This window comes from Salmo salar, chromosome ssa14 (assembly GCF_905237065.1).
Source record: "Salmo salar chromosome ssa14, Ssal_v3.1, whole genome shotgun sequence".
Taxonomy (NCBI): domain Eukaryota; kingdom Metazoa; phylum Chordata; class Actinopteri; order Salmoniformes; family Salmonidae; genus Salmo; species Salmo salar.
Window position 1 is genome coordinate 34,046,646 of NC_059455.1, and position 22,766 is coordinate 34,069,411.

Consider the following 22,766-nt stretch of genomic DNA (forward strand, 5'->3'; position numbering starts at 1 on the left):
TAACAGTACAGTAGTACTGATATACAGGTAACTGCCAAAATAAAGGAAGAACCAACATAAAGTTTTGTAATAGGGCGCTGAGCCACTACGAGCTAGAACAGCTTCAATGCACTTTGGCATATATTCTGCAGTCTTGAACTCTATTGGAGGGATGCAACACTATTCGTCCATGAGAAATTCCATCATTTGTTGTTTTTATTGATGGTGGTGGAAAAGGCTGCCTCAGGCCCCGCTCCAGAATCTCCCATAATTGGATTGAGATCTGGTGACTGAGACGGCCATGGCATATGGTTTACATCATTTTCATGCTCAACAAACATTCCGTGACCATTTGTGCCCTATGGATGGGGTCATTGTCATCCTATGGGGGCATAGCCATGGTAGGCAAAACAATGTCCTGTCCAGCATTTTTTGCTGTTTATTGCAGGAACCACACCTGTGTGGAAACACCTGTTTTCAATATACTTTTGTGTCCCTCATTTACTCAAGTGTTTCCATTACTTTGGCTGTTGCCTGTATCTTTGTGAGAGTAAGTGAACTATGATTGCATGTGTGTCTGTGTGTGTATACAATAGGCAGGTTTCCATTGACCCAGGTTTATTGGACAAAAGCAATGTCGCAACATTGTGATGTGTAATGGAAACGGCAGACATAGGAGACATTTCTAAACATTGACAACATTTTAAATGGTTCGACAGCGGTGGATTTTTCTTTAGTCAGTCAAACGTAATTTATTGTTTAAGATTATGGTCAAAACAGTTTTGAAAAAAGAATGATTGCCGAATCATTTTTGAAGGTATGCAAGGAACGAGATGTCACCGCGTAACTATAAAACGACATTCACAATATATATCAAAATGTGTATGAGCATGCTGATGGTCACCCCGACACCCCAAACCACGGCTTTGGCTGTTCTCTGTGACTGATAGAGGCCCTCTCCTCCCGCTGCCATTTTGGCCCTCTCACTACAGCGGAAGTCAATTGAATTTTATGTCGTTTTGACTGCAGGCCTGTTGTAGAACATGAAGCCTCTAAGCCTGACCCCACCGCTTTATTCCCCTGACCATCCCACCCCTAACACACTGGCATTGTTACTCCTCGTGAGTTCCGGGGTGACTGAGGTAAAAACAAAGAATGAGAAACAGAGTTAAACTGTTGCTACCTTCACTCCGCACCAGCACAACCAAGCAGCAGCAAGCGATAATGCAAAAAACACCTTAACTTCCCCTGTTGACTTCCTACTCTCTCTTTCTCTCTTGTGTTCTCTTTCTGTATATCTCTCTAATTATCTCTTCCTCTGTTGATTGACAAATCAATGAACCAGTAAATCATACAAACTACCAATCATATTAATCTATTTCTCTTATCTATTTAGCCATCTACAATATGTAATGAGCCTCGATTAAGATGATCAGTTTTATAAAGTATCAGAGGTGTCAGTTTAGACAATGTTCACAGTAAAAGTGTAGTTTCCAGATGTAAAATGTAAAGTTGTCTGAACATGTATAGCCTATTTGACTGAAATAAATATTTTATTGCCTAGTTTTGAGACTACATAAGGCATTTTAAGGCAGCATAGTAACTTCAAAATATAACTCAGAAAATCCAAATGAATTTAGTTATTAACTTGACCTGATATGACTGTCCCTTGTGGCAAGAAGTGACATCCCAGATATTCAAATACTACCTAGACAACACATACTAAATGTCTCCTATATACAGTGCCTTTGGAAAGTATTCAGACCACTTGACTTTTTCCACATTTTGTTACGTTACAGCCTTATTCTAAAATGTATTAAATTGTTTTTCCCCCCTCATCAATCTACACACAATACCCCAAAACGACAAAGCAAAAACTGTTTTTTAGAAATTGCAGCTAATTTATAAAATATAAAAAACTGAAATATAACATTTACATAAGGTCTCAGACCCTTTGCTCAGTACTTTGTTGAAGCACCTTTGGCAGCGATTACAGCCTCGAGTCGTCTTGGGTATGACGCTACAAGCTTGGCACAACTGTATTTAGGGGGTTTCTCCCACTCTTCTCTGCAGGTCCATTCAAGCTCTGTCAGGTTGAATGGGGAATGTTGCATCACAGCTATTTTCAGGTCTCTTCAGAGATGTTTGATCGGGTTCAAGTCCGGGCTCTGGCTGGGCCACTCAAGTACATTCAGAGACTTGTCTCGAAACCTCTCCTTAGTTGTCTTGGCTGTGTGCTTAGGGTCGTTGTCCTGTTGTAAGTTGACCCTTCACCCCAGTCTGAGGTCCCGAGCGCTCTGGAGCAGGTTTTCATCAAGGATCTCTCTGTACCTTGCTCCGTTCATCTTTGCCTCGATCCTGACTAGTCTCCCAGTCCCTGCCGCTGAAAAACATCCCCACAGCATGCTGCCACCACCATGCTTCACCATAGGGATGGTGCCAGGTTTACTCCAGATGTCACGCTTGGCATTCAGGCCAAGGAGTTCAATCTTGGTTCCATCAGACGAGAGAATCTTGCTTCTCATGGTCTGAGAGTCTTTAGGTGCCTTTTGCCAAACTCCAAGCAGGCTGTCATGTGCCTTTTACTGAGGAGTGGCTTCCGTCTGGTCACTCTACCATAAAGGCCTGATTGGTGGAGTGCTGCAGAGATGGTTGTCCTTCTGGAAGGTTCTCCCATCTCCACAGAGGAACTCTAGAGCTCTGAGTGACTATCGGGTTCTTGGTCACCTCCCTTTGGCCGGGCGGCAAGCTCTAGGAAGAGTCTTGGTGGTTCCAAACTTCTTCCATTTAAGAATGATGGAGGCCAGTGTGTTCTTGGGGACCTTCAATGCTTTAGAAATGTTTTGGTACCCTTCCCCAGATCTGTGCCTCAACACAGTCCTGTCTCGGAGCTCTACGGACAATTCCTTCAACCTCATGGCTTGGTTTTTGCACTGGCATGCACTGTCCACTGTGGACATATAGACAGGTGTGTGCCTTTCCAAATCATGTCCAATCAATTGAATTTACCACAGGTAAACTCCAATGAAGTGGTAGAAACATCTCAAGGCTGGTCAATGGAAACAGGATGTACTTGAGCTCAATTTCGAGTATCATAGAAAAAAGTTTGAATACTTATGTAAATAAGGTATCTGTTTTAATTTTTATTTTACTTTGCAAAATCTAAAAATCTGTTTTCACTTTGTCATTATGGGGTATTTTGTGTAGATTGCTGCGAAAAAATAATATTTAATCAATTTTAGAAAAATGCTGTGACCTAACAAAATGTGGAAAAAGTCGAGGGGTCTGAATACTTTCCGAAGGCACTGTATTATTGATCTAAAAGCGCAGATTGACTCTTTCATTAAATCAGTTTGATTGAATATAATATGGTTTTATGATTTTGTGGTAGAAATACACATTGTTACCAGTTGTAAATAAGTTGTTAAAATGAAAACGAGGAGCAGACAACAGTCAAACATGAAAACCATTTCACAAATCAATTGGAAGAAAAAGCTTGTCAACATGTCTCAAACTACTTTCTGTACCACATTTTCACATAGAAAGTGTTACAGAAAAATGATGTAATTATGAACTATTTATTCCATCTGTTCTGAGACATCATTAAACTTGTTTGTGGATCCGCAGGGTATGTGGGTACCGCATATTGAGACACTGCACTCTCTCCTATGTGAGTTCTCTGATGTGACTTCATTTTGGAGCGCTGGGTGAAGCATTTCCCACACTGTGTGCACTCATACGGTTTCTCCCCAGTGTGGACCAGAGCATGTCTGATCAGGTTGCACTGCTGGGTGAAACTCCTGCCACACTGTTCGCAGGTGTACGGTTTCTCTCCGGTGTGACTCCGGAGGTGTACTTTGAGCTCGCTGAAACGCTGGAAGCTCTTACCACAGAAGGTGCAGCTGAAACGCCTCTCGGTGGTGCCGCCTGATCTCCACTGAGTCCTCATTCTCTTCACCATGTTAAAACTACTGTGACTCAGGCTGTATCCAGAGAAGGTGGAGGTGGTGGCCATGTTTGACCCTGTCATGCACTCACTCAATCTCACAGTCGCTTCTGAAGCCCTGTATTGATGCTGCCTTGACTGTAGAGCTAAACTATTTCCTTCATTACTTGAATTCAGCATCTCACTGCTCTGTCCCTCTGGCATCTGTTGTCTAGTCTCATCAGCCAATGTCCCTACATGTCTTTTCATGTGTTTTGCAGCACTGAACATGTTAGCATGTGGTTTCCATATAGAAGAGTGAAGCGATGGCCCTACATCATCTGTCATAGTAGGAACAGATGGCAGCCCACTATGAGATGGGAAAATTGAGATATTCTGAGAGTACTCTTCTGTGGAATGAAAGGAGAAATCTGGGTGGCCACCAGGGTCAGTGTCTCTGCCTGGATCCACAGAGGTCCACAGCTGCCCATCAGACTCATCCATAACAAACTGGTCAGGACCTGCCAGGGTCGTGGTCTGATCCAGCTCCTCCTCTTTCACCATCACTAGCTCTAGTGAGTCCTCATCTGGCCGGTGCTGCTCTGTGCTGAACACCTCTGTAGATGCGAGCTGGGGTGTTCCTGGTTCCTCTGGACGATCAGAATTGGGGTAATGTTCCACTGAGTTCTCTGGAGATATATTGGGTTGTGTGATGGAGTCCTCATCACAGTGCCGTTGCTCAAAGGATGGTGGTTTCCCAGGCTTTGAACCAGACTCTAAAGATTTGGCGATAAACATAAAATAGAGATTACAAAAGACCCTTAACAGCAAAACATGACTGCTTTAGAACTGACTGTATGTCCGTGAGCTACATATGCCAGAACATAAAACACCCAACACCAATGTAGCAATTTGGAACGTGCATACCACCACACCCACACAGTCTTCCATAGACAGACAGAGCAGTGCCCCTTATGGTCACACCCACCCTCTCCAGTGATCCTGAGCTCTTCCTGAGGGTCAGTCTTCCACACGTCCTCTGCTGTCTCCTCATCTTTGATCAGTATGGGTTCAGTCTCCACTCTCTGCTCCACATCTGTAGGCTGTAACAGGGACTGAGGTTATTACTCTGGACACACACCATATCTAACCCTTTTCATACTCATGAATCACACAAAAGTGATAAAATCTCCTGATAATCCAATATCAGAATTGATCCAAGAGGCCAGCCAGGTCTCTGTAATTGTAAAAGGTGATGTATCACACCTGGGGTTGAGAGTCCTCCTCAACAGCCAGCTCTTCGTCTCTGCACTGTGAGTTACTCCTCTGCTTGTTCAAAACAATCTTGACTGGATATGAAGATCTCTCTGAAGCCACGGGGTAAAAACCTAGAAAATAATTGTATTCAATGAAATATTAGGCATAATCACACATTCCATGTATTTTTTTCAGTTGTTCCATGGTGCAATCAAATAGCGCTCAAGAACCCAAGGGGGCATAGCCAGTTTACAGCCAGTCCCCCTTTTGGGTTCTCAGCTGATGGGACGAACCACAGCTGGCTCCATATGAACTACAATTCCGATGCGCTGTTTAATCCCAACACACTGTCTACGCAAATATGCCTCACTTGCCATACGGTTTTGGAAACCTTCAGAACTTAACTTTTATAAGCGAGAAAGAATCTTTCAAATACGAAAGATATACTTACTATGCGCAGTTTAGCAAAATTGCACCCGATTGTTTTCACACACCGCCTCAGCTACAACACATCCTCACCTTGCGCTTGCATATCCATTGGACTATTCCATTCCACATTTCTGGTGTTTCTCAATATACAGCCGGGTCCAACTTTCCTAAACGGCGTACAGTAACTTATCTTATGTATTTGAAAAATGATTTCTCACTTATATTAAAGCCAAGTTCCAAATGTTTATAAAGAAAAATGGTATTGCGTGTGAGGCGTATTTGCTTTTCGAAAGAACATTTGGGGAGCGTCAGGGAACGCCTATGGAGCAAGATAGCTGCCAAAGGTTGAACGTACGTATCGTTAGGATCATAAGAAAAGTCATGCGTGAAACACGAAACGTAAACGTTAAATTAGAAACGCACAAACCCTATGTTAAGACTATGAATTAACATTAACACGTTCAATTCTTACTTTACGTCTCCCTTTACTCAGTTACAGATCTTTTTTATACGTACAAACGTTGTCAGTAATGTGGCATCTGCAAAGGACATGAACCCAATGTAGCTAGTCAATCAAGCAACAATAGCCCAGACGTTAGAGCTGCTTTGCAGCTTTCGGTTTCATTTATAAAATAAAAGTCTAGAGCTTGTTTTAGAATTGGTATATTTGATTGCTGTCTGATTTGTATATACTACTGGTTATGATTCATTATTCCTGGTATACACTACTGGTTATGATTCATTATTCCTGGTATACACTACTGGTTATGATTCATTATTCCTGGTATACACTACTACTAGCCAGCTACACGTTCAAAGTCAACAACGCAGCCACTGCTAGCTAGCCTACTCCACCAGCCAGCAGTACTGTATCATTTTAGTCAATAACATTTTTGCAACGTAAGCTTAACTTCCTGAACATTCGAGACGTGTAGTCCACTTGTCACTCCAATCTCATTTGCATTAGCGTAGCCTCTTCTGTAGCTTGTCTACTATGTGTCTGCCTATCCCTGTTCTCTCTCCTCTGCACAGGCCATACAAACGCTCCACACCGCGTGGCCGCTGCCACTCTAACCTGGTGGTCCCAGCGCGCACGACCCACGTGGAGTTCCAGGTCTCCGGCAGCCTCTGGAACTGCCGGTCTGCGGCCAACAAGGCTGAGTTCATCTCAGCCTATGCTACCCTCCAGTCCCTAGACTTCCTGGCGCTGACGGAAACATGGATCACCACAGATAACACTGCTACTCCTACTGCTCTCTCCTCGTCTGACTACGTGTTCTCGCATACCCCTAGAGCATCGAGCCAGCGGGGTGGTGGCACTGGAATCCTCATCTCTCCCAAGTGGACATTCTCTCTTTCTCCCCTGACCCATCTGTCTATCTCCTCATTTGAATTCCATGCTGTCACAGTTACCAGCCCTTTCAAGCTTAACATCCTTATCATTTATCGCCCTCCAGGTTCCCTTGGAGAGTTCATCAATGAGCTTGACGCCTTGATAAGTTCCTTTCCTGAGGATGGCTCACCTCTCACAGTTCTGGGTGACTTTAACCTCCCCACGTCTACCTTCGACTCATTCCTCTCTGCCTCCTTCTTTCCACTCCTCTCCTCTTTCGACCTCACCCTCTCACCTTCCCCCCTACTCACAAGGCAGGCAATACGCTTGACCTCATCTTTACTAGATGCTGTTCTTCCACTAATCTCATTGCAACTCCCCTCCAAGTCTCCGACCACTACCTTGTATCCTTTTCCCTCTTGCTCTCATCCAACACTTCTCACTCTGCCCCTACTCGGATGGTATTGCGCCGTCCCAACCTTCGCTCTCTCTCTCCCGCTACTCTCTCCTCTTCCATCCTATCATCTCTTCCCTCTGCTCAAACCTTCTCCAACCTATCTCCTGATTCTGCCTCCTCAACCCTCCTCTCCTCCCTCTCTGCATCCTTTGATTTCCTCTGTCCCCTATCCTCCAGGCCGGCTCGGTCCTCCCCTCCTGCTCCGTGGCTCGACGACTCACTGCGAGCTCACAGAACAGGGCTCCGGGCAGCCGAGCGGAAATGGAGGAAAACTCGCCTCCCCTGCGGACCTGGCATCCTTTCACTCCCTCCTCTCTACATTTTCCTCTTCTGTCTCTGCTGCTAAAGCCACTTTCTACCACTCTAAACTCCAAGCATCTGCCTCTAACCCTAGGAAGCTCTTTGCTACCTTCTCCTCCCTCCTGAATCCTCCTCCCCCTCCCCCCCTCCTCCCTCTCTGCGGATGACTTCGTCAACCATTTTGAAAAGAAGGTTGACGACATCCGATCCTCGTTTGCTAAGTCAAACGACACTGCTGGTCCTGCTCACACTGCCCTACCCTGTGCTTTGACCTCTTTCTCCCCTCTCTCTCCAGATGAAATCTCGCGTCTTGTGACGGCCGGCCGCCCAACAACCTGCCCACTTGACCCTATCCCCTCCTCTCTTCTCCAGACCATTTCCGGAGACCTTCTCCCCTACCTCACCTCGCTCATCAACGCATCCTTGACCGCTGGCTACGTCCCTTCCGTCTTCAAGAGAGCGAGAGTTGCACCCCTTCTGAAAAAAACCTACACTCGATCCCTCCGATGTCAACAACTACAGGCCAGTATCCCTTCTTTCCTTTCTCTCCAAAACTCTTGAACGCGCCGTGCTTGGCCAGCTCTCTTGCTATCTCTCTCAGAATGACCTTCTTGATCCTAATCAGTCAGGTTTCAAGACTGGGCATTCAACTGAGACTGCTCTTCTCTGTGTCACGGAGGCTCTCCGCACTGCTAAAGCTAACTCTCTCTCCTCTGCTCTCATCCTTCTAGACCTATCTGCTGCCTTTGATACCGTGAACCATCAGATCCTCCTCTCCACCCTCTCCGAGCTGGGCATCTCCGGCACCGCGCACGCTTGGATTGCGTCCTACCTGACAGGTCGCTCCTACCAGGTGGCGTGGCGAGAATCTGTCTCCGCACCACGTGCTCTCACCACTGGTGTCCCCCAGGGCTCTGTTCTTGGCCCACTCCTATTCTCGCTATACACCAAGTCACTTGGCTCTGTCATATCCTCACATGGTCTCTCATATCATTGCTATGCAGATGACACACAATTAATCTTCTCCTTTCCCCCTTCTGACAACCAGGTGGCGAATCGCATCTCTGCATGTCTGGCAGACATATCAGTGTGGATGACGGATCACCACCTCAAGCTGAACCTCGGCAAGACGGAGCTGCTCTTCCTCCCGGGGAAGGACTGCCCGTTCCATGATCTCGCCATCACGGTTGACAACTCCCTTGTGTCCTCCTCCCAGAGTGCTAAGAGCCTTGGCGTGACCCTGGACAACACCCTGTCGTTCTCCACCAACATCAAGGCGGTGACCCGATCCTGTAGGTTCATGCTCTACAACATTCGCAGAGTACGACCCTGCCTCACACAGGAAGCGGCGCAGGTCCTAATCCAGGCACTTGTCATCTCCCGTCTGGATTACTGCAACTCGCTGTTGGCTGGGCTCCCTGCCTGTGCCATTAAACCCCTACAACTCATCCAGAACGCCGCAGCCCGTCTGGTGTTCAACCTTCCCAAGTTCTCTCACGTCACCCCGCTCCTCCGCTCTCTCCACTGGCTTCCAGTCGAAGCTCGCATCCGCTACAAGACCATGGTGCTTGCCTACGGAGCTGTGAGGGGAACGGCACCTCCGTACCTTCAGGCTCTGATCAGGCCCTACACCCAAACAAGGGCACTCCGTTCATCCACCTCTGGCCTGCTCGCCTCCCTACCTCTGAGGAAGCACAGTTCCCGCTCAGCCCAGTCAAAACTGTTCGCTGCTCTGGCACCCCAATGGTGGAACAAGCTCCCTCACGACGCCAGGACAGCGGAGTCAATCACCACCTTCCGGAGACACCTGAAACCCCACCTCTTCAAGGAATACCTGGGATAGGATAAAGTAATCCTTCTAACCCCCCCCTTAAAAGATTTAGATGCACTATTGTAAAGTGGTTGTTCCACTGGATATTATAGGTGAATGCACCAATTTGTAAGTCGCTCTGGATAAGAGCGTCTGCTAAATGACTAAAATGTAAAAAAAATGGTTATGATTCATTATTCCTGGTATACACTACTGGTTATGATTCATTATTCCTGGTATACACTACTGGTTATGATTCATTATTCCTGGTAGATACAACTGGTTATGATTGCAGAGAGAACCCAGAGAATGGGATGGTGCAATATTGAATTAGTCATATTTTGATAGGGTGCATGCATGGAGATGTCAATGTCAGCCAGAAGTATACCCATGCTGTAGAGATATACCTAGCGAACTGAAACGTCATAATACAGCTAGTGCTATCTAAACTTATGCTGGCAAACAAATCCATTACATTAGCTACCTAAATGTGAAGTCAACTCAACTGAGGCGTAAAAGAGAATGGAGACTTTTAACTGTTTTTTTTAAATACTGTGTTATGCTTGTTCGTGTAGCACTCCTCACAAGCCGTTTGGTGTATGTTTTTTTGTTGGTGAGATGAAACTGCCAAAACTCTGAAAGGTATTATTGTACATCAGAATTGCAACACAAGATTATGATTGTTTTATTACAAAAAACACATGGAAGGGGTAACATTAAAGTATTAGAACATGAAGGACAAACAATACAGCATCAAGACACTATCAAACATGTATCAGTCTTTCCGCAACAGAGCCATCCTTATGTGTGAGGGTGCGTGTGCATGATGGTGATATAAAATATATGTCATAGTTTCCTTTTTCATGATCACAATCTCGTGAAACCCGAACCCTCCAAGATCCCCCCCACAGTTCCCCAATAGCTGTCCCTCAACCCTTCGAGACCCCTCCCCTCCAATAAAAATACAATTAACTCCATTCCCCACTCCCAAGAACCCCCCAATGCACCAGCAACCAAGAGAATAAACTAAAGAGAAAAAAGGTAAAGACAGAAGAAAACAGCAAACAACAATGCAATAAAAAATCTAACAAAATAATAAATTTAAAACAAAGGACATCAAGGACAACTGAAATCATAACAGCAATGCCAACTGTATATGTTTGTGTGCATGTCTGGCACTATTACATGTATGTGTGTGTTCTTGTATGTGTTTATTTGAATGAGAGTGTGTATATGCATGTGTACAAACACCTGCACGGCATCAGCCTCAGGCAAACCAGCATTAGTTGTAAAAACACTGCCACTTAGTGTCATTCAAATGTACTTTTATTATGTTTTATTTTGACTTTTTTCCCCTTTATCTTTTGACCACCATTCTCTCTCTCACAGAAACTCCACTCCCTTGTCTCCAATTCCACATACCAACCCTCAGCTTCCCTCAGCCCATCCCATCTATCTCTGCTGGACACCCACTTCGTGTTTCTACACAACACATATCTTTCAACTATGCTATGATGTTTAACGTACAATTTCAATCTATCTAATCGAATAGAATCTACAGATTGCGTGTTGAAGATAAATACTTTTACTAAGAGTATAAGTACAGTGGGGCAAAAAAGTATTTAGTCAGCCATCAATTGTGCAAGTTGTCCCACTTAAAAAGATGAGAGAGGCCTGTAATTTTCATCATAGGTACACGTCAACTATGACAGACAAAATGAGAATTTTTTTCCAGAAAATCACATTGTAGGATTTTTAATGAATTTATTTGCAAATTTTAGCTGAAAAGCACGAAGTCTTGAATCTTGCGTTGTTTTATATATCAACTCATACACCCTGTACCATGGAATCGGTACATCAAAAATCTCTTCCCAACTATTTTGCAATCTGTATGGCACAGGTGTCAACATCCTGGTCCTCAAAAGAAACTGGTATACTTTTCAAACATCCAACACCTTTTCATAGATCTTTCCCATGAATACAGGTATTTTATCAACCAGCACATTTGAGTTAAGCCATAATATTTGTTGTAATATTTGTTCTATCTTTTCAGGGGGATGAAATTGAAATTGTAGCCAGCTCTGCAATGCTTGTTTGAAAAAGAAAGATACTTTGAAAAAAGGATCATTTTCAACTAATCTAAAATGAGCCATGGCAATCTGCACAAAGGCAAAAAGGCCATTTCTAAACAATGGATGAGCTTTTCTTGTTAATCTACTTGAGAACCATTTAGGGTTTAAGTACAACTTTTGAATGAGTGAAGCTTTTAGAGAGAGGTTTAGTCCTTTTATATTGAATAATCTCAACCCACCCTATTCATATTCATTATATAGATAGGCTCGTTTTAATTTGTCTGGTTTAGCGTCCCAGATAAAGCGAAACGTTTTTTGCTCACATGATTTGAAAAACTAATCATCAGGAGTAGGCAGCGCCATAAGTAAGTGAGTAAACTGAGGTATGACTAAGGAGTTAATCAGGGCAATTCTTCCATAAATAGACAGGTATTTACCTCTCCATGGTTGCAGGATCTTGTCTATTTTTACAAGTTTTCTATTGAAATTCATTGTGGAGAGCTTATTTATATATCTTTTGTGATATGAATACCGAGTATGTCTACTTCACCATCAGCCCATTTTATAGGTAAGCTGAAGGGTAATGTAAAAGTTGTATTTTTTAAGGATCCAATAGGTTTTAGTCCAGAGAGTACAGAAAAGTTTATATCTTTAATGAGACATTGCAGGGATCTAGCTTGCGGACTTAACATAAAACGTGAATCATCGGCATACATGGACACCTTTGTTTTTAAACCTTGGATTCCTAATCCTCTAATGTTGTTATTAGATCTGATTTGAATAGCTAGCATATCGATGGCCATAACAAATAGATTGTTTAACTCCGCTTGACAATTCAAAACTCTGAGAAGTAGCCGTTATTTACTATTTTACACCTGGGGTTGCTATACATTATTTTTACCCATTTCATAAGAGAATTACCAAAATTTAAAAAATTCAGGCATTTATAAATAAAATCCAGTCTTACTTTATCAAGTGCCTTTTCAAAATCCGCTATAAATACCATTCCTGGCTCCTTATATGTTTCATGATGTTCTGTTATTTCTAGTAGTTGTTGTATATTATTTCCCATGTATCGTCCATGTAAAAAACCTGTCTGATCAGGATGAACAATACCCGGTAAAACCCTTTTAATTCTGAGTGCTATGCATTTTGCTAGTATTTTTGCATCACAACATTTGTTCAAGCCTAAAATGTTAGTCCATAATCTTATCATGGTGTTTGTATGTTCACAGATGAAATTTCATGTTTATGTTTCAGACATGGCTTTTCTTACGATCCGAACAATTTACGTATTGATTTTATTACGATCTTAACGATACCTACGTTCAACCTTTTAGCAGGTATCTGGCTACATAAATGCACCTCAGGCGGCAGACAGCTTCGTGATTAGACTACAATATTTAACATTTCCATCTATTGCAGGGATGGGAAACTTTGATGGGGTGGGGGATACAAAACATCTGAACTCATCATGAGGGGCTGCAGTGGCTGGTGGGTCTGTGTAGCCACATCCACACATGAAGTTAGCATCCTCAACCTCATTCCGTCAGTAGAGGATGCCTGGTTATTCTTTGAAAGTGCTTTCCTCACCATCTTAAATAAGCATGCCCCTTTCAAAAAATGTAGAACCAGGAACAGATATAGCCCTTTGTTCACTCCAGACCTGACTGCCCTTAACTCACACAAAAACATCCTGTGGCGTACTGCATTAGCATCGAATAGCCCCCGTGATATGCAACTTTTCAGGGAAGTTAGGAACCAATATACACAGGCAGTTAGGAAAGCAAAGGCTAGCTTTTTCAAACAGAAATTTGCATCCTGTAGCACAAACTCCAAAAAGTTCTGGGACACTGTAAAGTCCATGGGGAATAAGAGCACCTCCTCCCAGCTGCCCACTGCACTGAGGCTAGGAAACACTGTTACCACCGATAAATCCACGATAATTGAGAATTTCAATAAGCATTTTTCTACGTCTGGCCATGCTTTCCACCTGGCTACCCCTAATCCGGTCAATAGCCCTGCACCCCCCACAGCAACTTGCCCAAGCCTCCCCCATTTCTCCTTCACCCAAATCCAGATAGCTGATGTTCTGAAAGAGCTGCAAAATCTGGACCTCTACAAATCAGCCGGGCTAGACAATCTGGACCCTCTCTTTCTAAAATTATCTGCCGAAATGGCTGCAACCCCTATTACTAGCCTGTTCAACTTCTCTTTCGTATCGTCTGAGATGCCCAAAGATTGAAAAGCTGCCGCGGTCATCCCCCTCTTCAAAGAGGGAGATACTCTAGACCCAAACTGCTACAGACCTATATCTATCCTACCCTGCCTTTCTAAGGTCTTCGAAAGCCAAGTTAACAAACAGATCACCGACCATTTCGAATCCCACCGTAACTTCTCCGCTATGCAATCTGGTTTCCGAGCTGGTCATGGGTGCACCTCAGCCCCACTCAAGGTCCTAAACGATATCATAACCGCCATTGATAAGAGACAATACTATGCAGGCGTATTCATCAACCTGGCCAAGGCTTTCGACTCTGTCAATCACCACATTCTTATCGGCAGACTCAACAGCCTTGGTTTCTCAAATGATTGCCTCGCCTGGTTCACCAACTACTTCTCAGACAGAGTTCAGTGTGTCAAATCAGAGGGCCTGTTGTCCGGACCTCTGGCAGTCTCTATGGGGGTGCCACAGGGTTAAATTCTCGGGCCGACTTTTTTCTCTGTACAAATCAATGATGTCGCTCTTGCTGCTGGTGATTGATTCCCTGATCCACCTCTACGCAGACAACACCATTCTGTATACTTCTGGCCTTTCTTTGGACACTGTGTTAACTAACCTCCAGACGAGCTTCAATGCCATACAACTCTCCTTCCGTGGCCTCCAACTGCTCTTAAATGCAAGTAAAACTAAATGCATGCTCTTCAACCGATCGCTGCCTACACCTGCCTGCCCGTCCAGCATCACTACTCTGGACGGTTCTGACTTAGAATATGTGGACAACTACAAATACCTAGGTGACTGGTTAGACTGTAAACTCTCCTTCCAGACTCACATTAAGCATCTCCAATCCAAAATTACATCTGGAATCGGCTTCCTATTTCGCAACAAAGCATACTTCACTCATGCTGCCAAACATACCCTTGTAAAAATGACCATCCTACCGATCCTCAACTTTGGCCATGTCATTTACAAAATAGCCTCCAACACTCTACTCAGCAAAGTGGATGCAGTCTATCACAGTGCCATCCATTTTGTCACCAAAGCCCCATATACTACCCACCACTGCGACCTGTACGCTCTCGTTGGCTGGCCCTCGCTTCATATTCGTCGCCAAACCCACTGGCTCCAGGTCATCTATAAGTCTTTGCTAGGTAAAGCCCCGCCTTATCTCAGCTCACTGGTCACCATAGCAGCACCCACTTGTAGCACGCGCTCCAGCAGGTATATTTCACTGGTCACCCCCAAAGCCAATTCCTCCTTTGGCCACCTTTCCTTCCAGTTCTCTGCTGCCAATGACTGGAACGAACTGCAAAAATCACTGAAGCTGGAGACTCATATCTCCCTCACTAACTTTATGCACCAGCTGTCAGAGCAGCTCACAGATCACTGCACACGTACATAGCCCATCTGTAAAGTGCCCATCCAACTACCCCATCCGCAAACTATTATTTATTTTGCTCTTTTGCACCCCAGTATCTCTACTTGCACACTCATCTTCTGCACAGCTATCACTCCAGGGTTTAATTGCTATATTGTAATTATTTTGCCACTATGGCCTATTTATTGCCTTACCTCCCTTATCCTACCTCATTTGCACACACTGTATATAGACTTTTTCTATTGTATTATTGACTGTATGTTTGTTTATTCCATATGTAACTCTGTGTTGTTGTTTGTGTCGCACTGCTTTGCTTTATCTTGGCCAGGACGCAGTTGTAGATAGCCTATCTGGTTAAATAAAGGTGAAATAAAAAAATAAGTACATTTTTTTGCCATAGGGTGGAGAGAAATGTTTGCCGTTTTTAATATGATATCTGAGCGAGAGTGACTAACAAAATCAATGCAGATCCCATCGGTAATTCAACCATAATTACTTCAAGTTTAGACAGCCCCTTACGAAAAAAGATTGCAGTATAACTGCAGTATAACTGTACTTAGAATGCGGTATAACTGCAGTATGCTGCAAATACTGCGACCAAAATACCTTTTTTTTACTGCAGTAATTTTGCAGTTCAACTGCAGTACACTGCAGTTATTCTGCAATTACTGCACACAAAATACCACAGTTGACTGCAGTTACTGCACTTTTACTGCAGTTTCAAAACTGCAATCTTCTTTTGTAAGTTGCTGGCTAGACTAATTTACCAGTCTAAAAAAAAGTTAGCTAACATGGGCAGATTGAGTGACTGACATAAGAGAACTGCTGATGCATTGTGTATTCTACTATTCTAACTCTCAACAGTAAATTGAGACCCCGCTAGTTGCCCATCCCTGGTCTATTGAATGGGCTAGCAATCAAATTACCATGAATAAGACGTCATCAACTACCTTTTCTCCTGACTCGTTGTGTTTTCTTCAGCTCGCTCTCCATCACTTGACACTTCCTTTTCAGTAAATCAATATCTCGCTGGCTTTGGGTCATTTCCAAACGTATAACAGCACAGCTATCATCTACACGTTGGTTTATTTCTGCTACAGCTGCTTTAGCTAAAACCTCCATTAAGGATACCAACTGCGCCTGAAAATTGCAGCTGGCCATCTTGTTCAGCCAGTATTCTCTGTGATTAAGTAAATAGTCTAAAAATCTCGAGCCAATGTGGAATAAACAATCCGTTAATTTCAATTTCTCACACTATGGTAAATGTTATTTGCCCAATTTGGCATTTGTTAAGAGATCGATTGAAGAAATAGACGTTGATCAATTCCAACAATGTTCAAAAGGGAGATACGTGCGCAATCGCACTTCCGTTCAACTTGTGACGTAAGTATTTAGTACCGTAAATATGAGACCGCAAAAGCCCTTCAAAATGGACAGAGTTTAGCACTGGCAGGTGAAATACCAGAGTATATAGGACAGCCATATCTATCGACTAAAAATAATGATACGTTAACGTCCAGTGGCTCACACGGTTAGAACTGCATAAAAGGTTATATGCATTTATAATGCACTATATAAATGTGTAATGCACAACACACTGTGATAAAATACAAAAACACTTTATTCAACCATTATTAAAAGTTATGGTTCCTTATGAGTCTAATAATGCCTTTATAAAGGATTGAACACAGGTGTCAGGAAATTGTTAAACATTTAAAATATTGCCATCTCTATTGTGATCCACACAACCTAATGAAACCATTCTGAAAATGTGGTATAGTATTTATTAAAGGGATATAACTTCTTTGACACAGCTGGGGATCAAGGACAATAATCTATTTTCATGTAAACTTAAAATAATATGCATTATAGCTGATTTACATTGAGGTTCTTCACTTAGGGTTTTTAAGGCACGTACATATATAATTAGAGGTATTAGATATAAAGAGTATGCATATTAGATAGTGTGTAGAAGATGGCATTGATGGAGCTGCCTGAGAGAATATGCAAACAATTACAGTAGTACTGACATATCCGTGTGAGAGTTAGTTAATTATGATTGGATGTATATGGAGCAGTGTGTGTATACAATGGACTGTGTGTGTAGACTGGGTGGTTATTCTCTCCAGGAGAGGAAGTAGAGCTGGCCCAGTGCATCGACGACACACGCCAGTTCACTGGAGCAGTGTGGGTTCAACTCCAAGACCATAACAGGACCCACACACACACCCACCTGTACAGAGTTAGAGAGAGATGGAGTGTAAGCATATATAAACAAAAAGTGCATTGGTCTGACTTTTCATCTATTCTTGATGAAATTATTTGAGTGTGTGGAAATTGAAGAGTTAAAATGACATGAACCTGTTTCTTGGTGTTTCTGTCCCACAGTTTTGTCATGGGACGCTGAGATCATCGTGCTGTTGTTGAGTCGCAGTACACTGATCCTGTCACTGTGTGCCTAGGGAAAATCAATCTTCAGTTTCATCAGAGGAAAAGATCTCACAGGTTTCCTGCTGCTCCAGGAGTTGATGTTTGGTGGCTGCTTGAACCACGTTTCCCTTGGAATCTCCACACACCACCAACTCTGGAGACAGGACACAAATTACAGAGCAGTTAATAAATTATTCATATAACAACTTGTTTACAGATGCTTCACAATATGTATCAAAATGTGTATGATTATGCTGATGGTCACCCTGACACCCCAAACCACGGCTCTGGCTGTTATCTGTGACTGATAAGAGGACCTCTCCTCCCTGCATCTCGTGGCTATTTTGGCCTTCTCATGAAAGCGTAAGTCAATTGAATTGTATGTTGTTCTGACTGCAGGCCTGTCGTAGATCATGAACCTTCTGAGCCTGACCCCACCACCTCTCCATCCCCCTGACCCTTACCATTCCACCCCTAACACACTGTCACTGTTACTCTTCTCAAGTTTCAGAGTGAGTTTGAGGTATAAACAAGAATGAGAAAGAGTAAGAAAGAGAGTTAAGACTGTTCCTACCTTCACTCTGCACCGGCACAACCAAGCAGCAGCAAGCGTTGACGTAAGAAACCACTAACTTCCCCTGTTGACTTCCTGAGTCTCTCACTTTCTCTTTCTCTCTCCCCCATTATCTCTGCCTCTGGCAAATCAATGAAACAGTAAATCCTTCAAACTACCAATCAATTTCTCTCATCTATTTAGCCATCTACAGCATCTAGTGACCTTTGATTTAGATGACCAGTTTTATACAGTACCAGTGGTGTCAGCTTAAATAAATGTCGTTTCCAGATTTCAAATCTAAAGTTCTATGAACATGTATAGCATATTACACTGAAACAAATATTTGTTTTGTCTAGTTTTGAGAAGACACACAGTAACTTAACATTTTAAGGCAGCAGAATAACTTCAAAATCTAACTGAAAATCAAGTTGAATTGAGTTATTAACCTGACCTGATATGAGACTGTCCCTTGTGGCAAGACGTGACATCCCAGATAGTCAGACACTACCTAGACAATACAGACTAAATGGATCCTACATATTATTCATCTAAAAGCACAGACTGACTCTTTCATTAAATAAATGTTATTGAATATAATGTTTTTTTTAACGATTTTGTGGTAAAAATACACAATGTTACCAGCTGTAAATAAGGATCCGTTAACAGTCAAATATGAAAACCATTCCACAAATCAATTAGGAGAAGAATCTTGTCAAAATGTTCAAAAATATCTTTACTATATTTTCACATAGGAATTGTAATTATGTTCCTATTTGTTCCATCTGTTCTGAGACGACATTAAACTTGTGTGTGGATCCCCAGGGTATGCAGGTGCCACGTATTGAGACACTGGACTCTCTCCTATGTGAGTTCTCTGATGTGATGTCATGTTAGAGCGCTGGGTGAAGCATTTCCCACATTGTGTGCACTCGAAGGGCTTCTCCCCACTGTGGACTACAGCATGTCTGATCAGGTTGCACTGTTTGGTGAAACTCCTGCCACACTGTTCACAGGTGTACGGTTTCTCTCAGGTGTGACTCCGGAGGTGTACTTAGAGCTCGCTGAAACCCTGGAAGCTCTTCCCACAGAAGGTGCAGCTGAAACGCCTCTCGAGTCCTCATTCTCTTCACCACCTCATTCTCTTCCAGACATCCTCTGGTCTGATGAAACAAAAATAGAACTGATTGGCTATAATGTCCATCGTTATGTTTGGAGGAAAAAGGGGGAGGCTTGCAAGCCGAAGAACACCATCCCAACTGTGAAGCACGGGGGTGGCAGCATCATGTTGTGGGGGTGCTTTGCTGCAGGAGGGACTGGTGCACTTCAAAATAGATGGCATCATGAGGATGGAACATAATGTGGATATATTGAAGCAACATCTCAAGACATCAGTCAGGAAGTTAAAGCTTGGTCGCAAATGGGTCTTCCAAATGGACAATGACCCCAAGCATACTTCCAAAGTTGTGGCAAAATGGCTTAAGGACAACAAAGTCAAGGTATTGGAGTGGACATCACAAAGCCCTGACCTCAATCCCAAAGAAAATTTGTGGGCAGAACTGAAAAAGCGTGTGTGTCACGACCTGACCTGATAGAGACGGTTTATTTCTCTATTTGGTTAGGTCAGGGTGTGGGGTGGGCATTCTATGTTTTATATTTCTTTATGCTGGGCCGAGTATGGTTCCTAATCAGAGGCAGCTGTCTATCGTTGTCTCTGATTAGGAATCATACTTAGGCAGCCTTTTCCCACCTGTGTTTTGTGGGTAGTTATTTTCTTTTTTGTATTCGTTACCTGACGGAACTGTTTGGCTTTTCGTTTTGTTTCTTTGTTATAGGGTTTCATTGTTTAATAAATAATATGAACACTTACCATGCTGCGCTTTGGTCCCCTCTCTACGACAGTCGTAACAGTGTGCGAGCAAGGAGGCCTATAAACCTAGCTCAGTTACACCAGCTCTGTCAGGAGGAATGGGAAACTGTGAAAAACTGAGTTTAAATGTATTTGTCTCTGGCGTATGTAAATGTCTGACTTAAACTGTATATATATACATTATAGGTATTTATATTCTGGTCTCTGACTTTGCTCATTCTGATAATTCTTCATTTCTTTCTTTATGAAATGCTATTTTTTTAAATATCAGGATATTGTGTGTATTGTTTTTTTTTATTGTATTTTTGTTGCTAGGTATTAATGTAATGTTGGTACTAGAAAAATTAAGCATTTTGCTACACTCATGATAATGTCTGCAAATCTGTGTACGCCACCAATACATTTTGATTTGAAAGAGCAGTATCCCTTACGGACGCACCCACCCTCTCCAGTGATCCTGAGCTCTTCCTGAGGGTCAGTCTTCCACACATCCTCTCCTGTTCCCTCATCTTTAATCAGAGAAGGTTCAGTCTCCACTCTCTGCTCCACATCTGTAGACTGTAACAGGGGACAGAAGTTATTATTCTGGACACAGACCATTTCAAAAATATATAGATTTTTTAGTTACCTTTATTTTGCCAGGAAAAGCCCATTGAGACAGAGGACAGTCTCTTTTGCAAGCGAGACCTGGCCAAGAAAGTAGCAGCAATCAATAAAACATTTAAAACATTCAATAAGCACCTCAATACAATATCAGCCTCCAGGAAACATTTACACTCCTCCTGAACAGAGTTTGGTACCAGAGTTTTAAACTCACTGAGGGGCACTAGCTTAGTACATCTAGTTGAAGCATACTTTGTAGAAGATGTCATGCTTCTGGTGCACAATAGAAGGCAGTCTTTCTTAACTCAGTAACTGCAGGCTACAGAGGTAACATCTGGTAAGGAGAGCAGGATAGGTAAATAGGGAGTTTACCCAGAACAGAAGGGCTTTGTATATGAACACATATCTAATGCTTTTCATACTCATGAATCACACAAAAGCGGTGAATTCTCCTGATATTCCAATAACAGAATTGATCCAAGAGCTCAGGTCTCTGTAAATGCAAGTCAAACTAAATACATGCTCATCAACCGATCGCTGCCCGCACCTGCCCGCCTATCCAGCATCACTACTCTGGACGGTTCTGACTTAGAATATGTGGACAACTACAAATACCTAGGTGTCTGGTTAGACTGTAAACTCTCCTTCCAGACTCACATTAAGCATCTCCAATCCAAAATTAAATCTAGAATCGGCTTCCTATTTCGCGTCAAAGCATCCTTCACTCATGCTGCCAAACATACCCTTGTAAAACTGACCATCCTACCGATCCTGACCATCCCTTGTAAAACTGACCATCCTGCGACCTGTACGCTCTCATTGGCTGGCCCTCGCTTCATACTCGTCGCCAAACCTGCCAAAAGCTCCAGGTCATCTACAAGTCTCTGCTAGGTAAAGCCCCGCCTTATCTCAGCTCACTGGTCACCATAGCAGCACCCACTCATAGCACACGCTCCAGCAGGTATCTCACTGGTCACCCCCAAAGCGAATTCCTACTTTGGCCGCCTTTCCTTCCAGTTCTCTGCTGCCAATGACTGGAACGAACTGCAAAAATCACTGAAGCTGGAAACTCATATCTCCCTCACTAGCTTTAAGCACCAGCTGTCAGAGCAGCTCACAGATCACTGCACCTGTACATAGCCCATCTGTAAATAGCCCATCCAACTACCTCATCCCAATACTGTATTTATTTATTTTGCTCCTTTGCACCCCTGTATCTCTACTTGCACATTCATCTTCTGCACATCTACCATTCCAGTGTTTAATTGCTATATTGTAATTACTTCGCCACTACGGCCTATTTATTGCTTTACCTCCCTTATCCTACCTCATTTGCACACACTGTATATAGACTTTTTCTACTGCATTATTGACTGTATGTTTGTTTATTCCATGTGTAACTCTGTGTTGTTGTATGTGTCGAACTGCTTTGCTTTATCCTGGCCAGGTTGCAGTTGTAAATGAGAACTTGTTCTCAACTAGCCTACCTGGTTAAATAAAGAACTTGTTCTCAACTAGCCTACCTGGTTAAATAAAGGTGAAATATTTTTTTTTGTAAAAGGTGATGTATCACACATGGGGTTGAGAGTCCTCTTCAACAGCCATCTTGCTGTCTCTCCACTGTGAGGTACTCCTCTGCTTGTTCAAAACAATCTTGACTGGATATGAAGATCTCTCTGATGCCATGAGGTAAAAACCTGGAAAATAATTGTATTCAGTCAAATATTAGGGCTATTCAAACATTCTGGTTTTGCACATGCAATCAATATTACAATGAATAATAACACAACTACCTTTTCGTCCTCGTGTCTTCTTCAGCTCGCTCTCCATCACTTGACACTTCCTTTTCAGTACATCAATATCTCGCTGACTTTGGGTCATTTCCAAACGTATAACAGCACAGCTATCATCTACACGTTGGTTTATTTCTGCTACAGCTGCTTTAGCTAACACCTCCATAATGGATAATAACTGCACCTGAAAATGGCAGCCCACCATCTTGTCCTGCACAAAATATAGATTTTTATTCTCTATTTGAAGTAAAAAGTCTACAATTTCCAAGCTAATTAGCAATAAACAGTTCGTAGATGTTGCTAAATGACAACAATTTAGTGAAGTGGGAGATGCATGAGCAATTGCAATCACA

At 42.9% G+C, this 22,766-nt stretch overlaps 1 protein-coding gene and 1 long non-coding RNA gene across 2 annotated transcripts; both read right to left on the reverse strand.

Moving 5' to 3' along the window:
• Positions 1-3,083: 3,083 nt before the first annotated feature.
• LOC123723953 (zinc finger protein 79-like) lies at positions 3,084-20,703 on the reverse strand. Its single transcript, XM_045694254.1, has 3 exons — positions 20,646-20,703; positions 20,461-20,575; positions 3,084-4,680 (listed from the first exon to the last, which is right to left on the reverse strand). Exon 3 carries the CDS (start codon positions 4,466-4,468, stop codon positions 3,554-3,556), a length of 915 nt encoding a protein of 304 aa, XP_045550210.1. The 5' UTR covers positions 4,469-4,680; positions 20,461-20,575; positions 20,646-20,703; the 3' UTR covers positions 3,084-3,553.
• LOC123726687 (uncharacterized) lies at positions 16,768-19,330 on the reverse strand. The gene is made up of 3 exons (XR_006758804.1): positions 18,169-19,330; positions 17,526-17,748; positions 16,768-17,397 (listed from the first exon to the last, which is right to left on the reverse strand). It is a non-coding gene; the product is annotated as an uncharacterized lncRNA (long non-coding RNA).
• Positions 20,704-22,766: the final 2,063 nt, after the last annotated feature.